This window comes from Chaetodon trifascialis, chromosome 14 (genome assembly GCF_039877785.1).
Source record: "Chaetodon trifascialis isolate fChaTrf1 chromosome 14, fChaTrf1.hap1, whole genome shotgun sequence".
In the NCBI taxonomy this organism is placed as follows: Eukaryota; Metazoa; Chordata; class Actinopteri; order Chaetodontiformes; family Chaetodontidae; genus Chaetodon; species Chaetodon trifascialis.
The window spans coordinates 21,877,516-21,885,558 of record NC_092069.1 but is presented as its reverse complement, the minus strand read 5'-3'; the positions used below and the strand labels follow the sequence as shown (position 1 = coordinate 21,885,558).

At 45.8% G+C, this 8,043-nt stretch overlaps 1 protein-coding gene across 1 annotated transcript; it reads right to left on the bottom strand.

The window, feature by feature from the left end:
• Positions 1–388: 388 nt before the first annotated feature.
• On the bottom strand, positions 389–4,894 carry zfp36l1a (zinc finger protein 36, C3H type-like 1a). The gene is made up of 2 exons (XM_070979677.1): positions 4,706–4,894; positions 389–3,559 (listed from the first exon to the last, which is right to left on the bottom strand). Exons 1-2 carry the CDS (start codon positions 4,754–4,756, stop codon positions 2,492–2,494), a joined length of 1,119 nt encoding a protein of 372 aa, XP_070835778.1. The 5' UTR covers positions 4,757–4,894; the 3' UTR covers positions 389–2,491.
• Positions 4,895–8,043: the final 3,149 nt, after the last annotated feature.

The following is an 8,043-nucleotide window of genomic DNA, read 5'->3' as shown; positions in this document are numbered from 1 at the left end:
CTTTTATTACTTAAGAATGTGATGGGTCTTAAGCAACCTGAGTCATAAAGGGCACGTTATGTCTGTGACAGGATTTATGGGGCGTGCCTCTGATGTAAAGCTTCGACACAACTTTTAAGTCCCTGAAGGCCTGAATTATGTAAATGTTAAAGTGGCTTCTACCAACACCCAGAATCAGTCGTGAGAAATTCAATTTGAAGCTGGAATATTAAGTAACGGGATCAAATCTACACAGCGGGCATTTGAAATGTTCATTGCAGATATCTAAGGACGTGATTTTAACCCCAATATGTGAGAGATGCTTTGAGTCCATAGCTGCATAAGGTGTAGGAGCATCTAAATCTGCATGATTTCCCATAATAACCACTGTACACGACTCGTTACACAGTTCAACTTTTCAAAAAATACGGGGTTTATTGACTTAACTGCAATCAATACTTACAAAAGAGGAAAAAAAAACAGGTTTTCATATAAACTCACAGAAATTACTGTAGTGAAAAAAAAAACATGGCTGAAAAGATACATTCAACTGTTTTACTTTCTTTGTGTCAAAATCTGCTCACCTCTTCCAAACACGTGAAGGCAACACAGAACAAGTGACTTAATAAAATTAATTGTCCTCCATTATCAAATATAAAAGGCAGAGAAGCCTTAGCTACCTGGAATGTATTCAAAGAGGCACTTTCAATGGACAAGAGGGGGCCAAGCAAGTGCGTCAAGCATCCAATCAAATTAAAAGAAAAACAAAACTTTCCTCAACCCATTTGGTCACAGCTATTGCTTGTAATAAAAGACTGGGTGTAAGAACATTACTGACATTTCAACATTACCAGTCTAACTTGGAGAGTCTCCTAAACCAGTGATGTGAGGTCAATTAGCACCCCTTTTCTTCCACCGTCAACCCAAGAGTTGAATCAATGCGATAACAGTTAGCTACTGTTACTGTCAGATTACTGTAAGAAGTGGAGGGGAAAACATCAGGAATGAATACAAGCAAATCTAGTTTAGATGGAATTGCAGTCCAATAAGAGGGAGTAAGAAAAAAAAAAGTACAATAAATAATCAAAACGCAAAACGTCTTTTTTTGCATTTTTTTTTGCTTTAAATTAAGTTTCATTTTTGACAAAGTGTAGTTGCAGAACAAAAGTCATTGAAGTACAATATATTAACTGTGAAAAAAGGAAAACTGACAAAAACGTCTTCACAATCTTTAGATTAATATGGAAGATCATAATTTAACATAAAAGAAAATATATTCTATTGTTCATTATCCAGATAAATACAAAACAAAATTAACAAAAAATGCATATGATCACCAATAAATATGTTCTGATAAGTTAAATAAGCAGTGACAAGCAAACCTTCTGTCTGGAAAGTTTCTCAAACAATAATAACCGTAATAATAACATTAATAAAAAATAATTATCAAATAAAGAAAGCAAAAGGGATGTAATGAGTACAGAGAGCTCCACGGAGCAGGTTCTAAAGTGGGGAGAAGTAAAGTAAAATAGCTTGGAGATCCGATCTTGTCAAGTCGCAGGATGTACAACTGCACCATGGGAATGCTGGAATTCCCCAGATCGTCGAAGATGAAGGGGGAGGCAGGGTTGAGAGGCAGGACAAAGTCTTACAGGTTTAATGATCAGTTTGATATCAAGACTTCCTTCCCAAAAAAAAAAAAAAGAGCCAGTGACCAGCAACAGGAGGAGAAAACTCAGGAGGGGGAACATAACCAACTTCCAGTTCAAAGTCCTTCCTGCAGACTCACCCAGTCCACAATTACATAAGACGGGGCTTGAGAAGAACCGTGACGGGGGGGGGAGGGGGGGGGGCAAATGAGAAACAACCAAAAACAAACAGTAGTCCATTCACCCTAAACACAAGCAGAAACCGCCCCAGGCACTTTTTCTTTTTAAAAACTATTCATATCTTTTCAGGGTCTTTATTTTTTTTTCCTTTTGTCTTAACTCAGTCTGTAAAAACGGCTGCGGTAGATCTACAGTTACGTTAGTGAGCACCCTCTAGCTAGCTCAGGGGAAGTGGTATCGTCAGGGAGGGAGGGGGAAAGAGGGAGGGAGGGAGGGGAGGGGAGGGGGGTTGGGGGCTAGTGCAATGCACTCCCCTTTCCAAGGCCACTTGTGCTGCTACACATTCAAGAACAAATGAAGAAGAAAGAAAAAAAACAAGTGGCACCTGGCAAGACAGTCAATTCTTGTTCTCATTATTTTCATTGTTCAATTTCCTCTCCTTTTTTGGCACTATGACACATGGCAGGGTACGTTTCGAAACTCGCTGTGCAGATCGACAGGGATGAAATGATCGTTTGAGAGTGTTCCCTTAAGTGACTACATCCTTACAACGCTAACAAGGAACTAACATGGTGTCTTGTGTAAGGGAAGACAGGAAAGCTTCAGAAAGGGGCAGAGGTAGAGGGGAGTGCCGTGTTCTCTTTGTGTCATCGAACTTAAAGTCACTGGTGGATACGTGCAGTCTAATCATCAGAGATGGAGAGGCGGCTGAAGATGGGAAGGCGGCGGGTGGTGTCCAGCGTGGGGGACTCAGAGCCACTCAGGCTCCCTCCAGAGCTGCTCTGGTAGCCCTCTTGGTCTGACAGAGAATCGGGAGGGCTGGATGGAGACTCAAACATCTGAGGGGACTCCAACATGGGTCTGAAATAGTAAGGCGTGCTTGTTGGAGAGGGGGGTGCAGGGGTGTTGGGCTCTGTGCCTACAGGACCGGCACTGAGGCTAGGCCCAAACAGGTTGGCCAGCTCCTGGCTGGAGTAGGTGAAGGGGTTACTGCTGGGCCAGTCGGGGACCTCATCAGGGAAGAACATGGGTGGAGGGGTGACCGAGGTGGGGCTGTCTCTCAGCCCAGCTGAGCTGGAAAAGCCTGCGAAGCTGTAGCTGTGCTGCAGTCGAGGCCTCTCCATCTTGTTGGAAGAGTTAAGAGGGGAGGACTGCTGGGGAGGTCCACGGCGCTCCTCTGCATTGTGGATGAAATGGCAGCGAGGCCCGTATGGGCAGAATCCGATGGTGTGGAAGGTGCGGCACAGCTCAGTTTTGTATTTGGGATGGCGGCTCAGGCTGCGCAGTTCATGGATTCCGTGAGCAAACTGGCATTTGTCGCCGTACTTGCAGGAGCCGTTCTCCTCGAAGGGCCTGCAAAGCTCCGTCTTGTAACGGCTGGAGTTCACTTGGCTGCTGCCGCTGGTGGGACTGGCAGGGCCCAGGCACTTGTTGAGGAGCCTCTCACCCGTCTCAGAGAAGGAGCGGTCTCGCAGGCGGTTCTCCTTGTTGTTGCTGGCATTGCCAACCCCTGAGATGAGTGAGGAGTGGTCCGCTGCCTTAAGGCTGTTCAGAAACTGGTTCTGGCTGAACTTTGTACTGCTGACAGAGTGCCGCCGCTGGTACACGCCTCCCACTGAGGGAGACCCCACCGCCTTCCTGTCCAGCAGGGCTCCGGCGGGGCTGGAGATGGGCACGTTGGTGCCAGTGCAAGGGACAGACATGGGATGGGGAGCACCCAGGTTGTTGTTGTAGCTGAGCAGTTTGTTGTTCTGCAGAGACACAGAAAACACACACCATGAGAATAAAATACTTTTCACCAACACTGACAGCCAATGTGGTCCTGATTTTAATGAGAGCTGGTGGGCTGGAGGGGAAAAAAAGCCCTCCTCTTGCATGACTGTTCTTTTTGGCTCTGACAACATGAGCGGATACAGGCCTATAGAACAGCAGCTGGTTTGGCAAGCTGCCCTGGTGAGGAATGTGTGCCTGTTTAGTAAATGGAGCAGCAGCACATGAGAGGCCACAGGGCTGCTAGTGGCTACAAAGAGCCTCCATCATTTGAAAGATAATGAAAGTGGCGAAGCATCCTGCTGAATTACAAGGCAGAAACTCTGCCGGCCAATACACTTCCAAACCAGAGGAGACGTCGGGTTAGTCCCTGATTTACATAAGCACAAAACCACCAGAGAGCAAAATCTCAACAACCGCCACGAAAAGAAGAAGACTTTGCTTACTACAGAAATCTGGCACTGAAAACATGAAAATTTATGCAAACTACAACGGTGCAGTGGCGCTAACTACCCGGAGAGCCGTTACCATTTTGAAAACAAGTAATTACCCAACAAACACTAACCACCGCTAATCAGAGACACAGTTTTGTAGGTAAAAGCCGAACAAATCTGATCAATGATTAGCGAGCATGTGGCTGCTTTGTGAGGAGTATTAAAAGTGGCGCAAAGCTGGCCCCATTTAAAGTAAGATGACATGAATTAACTGAAGCTAACTCTAACGGCCGTTTGCGCTCGAAACTGCGCCGTAAAACTACGAATATTAAGCAAGCTGATGTGGCACATGTTGAATGTATATAAAACTTTCCCATTTCGACAACTATTACGGTAACAGACAGTTACCGCCATGGCTTCGGCGCACTTTAGAGGCACTCGGTTGAACGTGAGTGGGGACATTTCGACAGGAAACAGACGTAAAACAGGCAGACGGTCGAGTCAAAGCGAGACGAGAAAACACACAAATCAAAACAGCCAAACAGAGGAACCTCCGCACAGGCGCGTCACGGCGGAGGGCCGCGGGCATGCGGCTCATCATTCCTCCACAGCGGCTAACGCTGCAGCTAACAGGCTAACAGCAGTTCACACTTCTAGAAACGACCAGAGAGGGGGAAAAAGTTGCCAAGCTACCTTGTTCATCACGTCGAAGTCGAAGAAAGGCGACACCACGGCTGTGGTCATCTTTGCAGCGACCGGAATCAACTCAAAAAAAGTAGTAAAAAAAAAAAAAAAAAACACAAACTGCTTGTTAGAAAGTTGCGCAGGTCTGCTGAGTGTCTGATCCGCGGCTCCTGTGTATTTTTGACCCAGCAGAACTCCCCCTCTGCCCCGCTCCAGCCCCGACATTTGCTTTTTAATCCTCTGCAGGAGGAGCCTCCAGCGCTGGGCGTCAACTTTCAGCTAACTTTTTTTTTTTTTTTTTTTTCTTCCTCTTCTGCGGGGATAAAACTTGCAGTGGTTTGTCAGTTTGTTTGAGATTACTACACTGAAGCACGCAGTATGAATACTAAACTTTTATTTCAGAGCTGCACAGGCCCACAGTTAAAATGCCTTTATGTCTACAGTTTGAGTTTATCAAGATTATACATAAAAAGCTAGTTAGTGCATGTCCTGTTTGTTAACTTTGCCTTAGTCTGCAAGTAAATCTATAAATAAAGTAAGTATATGAGCAGATTTTAAGGTCCAGTGGCAAAATCGGGCTACAACTTTGTTTCCGTCTCTCTCTTGAGGAAGTCTGGTGCTTTAACAGTCTGGAGTTGTTTACTGGGAGGCGCTACACTATCCTCAGGCTTTCAGCTACCATCCACTACTCTGTAATTAATTTACTCTTAATTGCTGGACTGTAACGTCACTTGTGGGACTTTCCGGTGAATTCAGCCAGCCAGGGCTTTTAACTCTTTCCCCGCCACAGCTATTTCCTCCTCTCCTCTTCCTCTCCAGCAGGTATTATGCTAAGCTGAATATGTGCATGGATGTGTGTGTCACTCCATCAGCGGGGCGATAACCTGATATATGAGTGATCTCACCAGATTCAACCACAGTCAGTCACAATGACGCTTGCAGCCACATATGAAAGAGCCTGACTGCAGAGGGAGAGAGAGAGAGAGGAGTGAAACCTATACAACTCTATTGTCGCCCCATCGTCTTCCTCCCTCCCGCCCTCTGAATCCATGACAGAGCAGCCATCGGCCATGTGCAGAGTCAATGTCAGGGTTGGGTTGCGAAAAGAAAAGAGGGAAAAGAAAGGCAGGGTTGGGGGAGAAGAAAAGAAGCTGTTAACAAAAAAAAAAGTTGGAGCTGGAGGAGGGGATGATGGCGTGAGGGGGAGATTTACAGGGGACGTTTATTACTACAGAGCGCAGCCCCGGGGAGGTGAGGGAAGAGGGGTGGGGAGAGAGAGAGAGGCAAAACATTCCCTTTTTCCCTTCCTCTTCTTTGCCTATACAGAAGCCACACAGGGGGTGGAGAGCTTTGTCCCACTGCTGGCAGCCGAGGAGGAGGCAGGGGAAGTTGTTTTTGTACTGAAATGTTGAATTTAGTTAAGATCCATATGCAGGACTGAATGCAGCGTGGCGTCTCTTCATCTCAAACACACTGCTCATCTCAGTCTTCTTTTCTCCCTGTGCGTTCAGGAAAGTGGATGCAACTTCAAGAGATCTCCTGGACCCTGTCAGCGGAGAGCGAGGGTGTGCGTTTTAACATAAAAAGAGTTTTTACGAGCCGGGGCTGTGTGGAGTAATCTCCCCCTGGAGTGTTTTCACAGACGACCGGGTGGGATGACAGACTTGCTGGAAATCACGTCTGCAGTTCAAAGGCCCTGTCGCTGATTGATTAAGTAGATCAGATCGATTGTCTCCCTGCAGCACTGAAGCAGGAGGGGAATCACAGCATTTTTTCCCCCCCTGAAATATAAAAAAAAGCTGGCGTGAAATGATCCAAAGAAGTCGTAATGTGTCACACGTTGTACAGAAGCTAAGCTTGCTTCGGTACAGTACCTGCACTGCAGGCCTGCGATGTTGGAGCAAATAGATCCTGCTGCAGATTTGAACTCTACAAGGTCAGCAGGGCTCAAAACTCAACAGCAAGTTGCTGACTCCGATGGAAACGTCCTCCTTGCTGGACCTTGGCCTCGAGAAGCCTTATACGCTGCAGTTGTTTACTTTAATACTCTCAGATGTATTGTGCTCGCCTGATATTGTGCGATGCAGTTAGCCTTCCAGGTTTAGGAGGAGGCACCTGTTTCCTGCCAAAATGAAAATCTAAAAAAACCCCAGAAAAGTCAAGCTGCTCTCAGAGGAGTGTCAGACCCGTTCTTGTTGCGAACACAAAGACGTAGTTTTGACACGGGGCCGTGCAGATGTTAACACACACCGCTTGACTTTTTGCTTTTTAATATTTTGCTTTGCTGGGAAGTGATGTGACTTGAAATGCATTTATACTTCAGAGATTCCCTGAATTCAACACAAATCCTTCCAGCCCTGCAGAGACAAAATAATACTTCTTAAATATCTTTATCTCCTTTATATTTAACTTATATCTAACATTTATTAAATATGTTTTCCTTTTAAACATGCCAAGAAGTCCCGAAATGGGATTTTTTGGCTGAACAGAATATGCAATATTCACTCAAATGTGACATCTGTAAATTGGGGCTGTAGCTAAAGATTGAATGAGATTTATCCCAATGTTTTTTTGTTTCTGATTTATTGTTTGGCCTCTCAGATGTCAGAAAATGGTGAAAAATGTCCCTCTGAATGTTTTCACATGTCTTGTTTTGTTCAAAGAGCAATCCAAAATCCAAATATTTTCAGTGTACGATCACATATGTCAGAGAAAAGCAGCGCGCGGTGCCAAATGTAAAGCTGGCAGCAGAGGATGTTTGGCCCTCTTGTTTGAAGAATGGCTGGTGGTTGCGGATTATTTTTCTGTTGACTGACAAATCGATAAACGGGCTAATTGTTTTGACTCTAACTATGTGCTTTCCATCACAGCTTGTAAAAGTGAAGGATGGAATATTTATGAGGTTTTCCGGCCCGATCCTTCAGACTAGATCTCAGCTCCTCGGCCAGGATTTTCCTCTCACTGTTGACAGAGCCGAGTTCATTTCTTCAGATTTGTGCTCCTCGAGGTCAGGCCTGTCCTCCTCTGGCTTGTCGGCACTATCAGTCTCTGTTGGAGCTGCAGTTACTCACTCCTCAGCCTCTGCTGGATGGTTTGATTTCTGCCTCCTGCACTGTCGACTCCGATGACCCCCTCCTCAGAGGGGAGGATGGGGATGAGGCTTGAGGTCACTGATAAGGTCTAAGTGGGATGACTGGATGTTAAAGTTTTATCTATCCGCGCAGTAGATGAAAGAAAGTCCTGGAGGAACACAACAACTTGGAAGTGGTCTGCAGCAGCAGCTGTTGTAGTTCCTCTCCACAGCCAGTGGAGGGCAGAGTTCTTCCTTTTCTCTGTCCTCTTGTTGC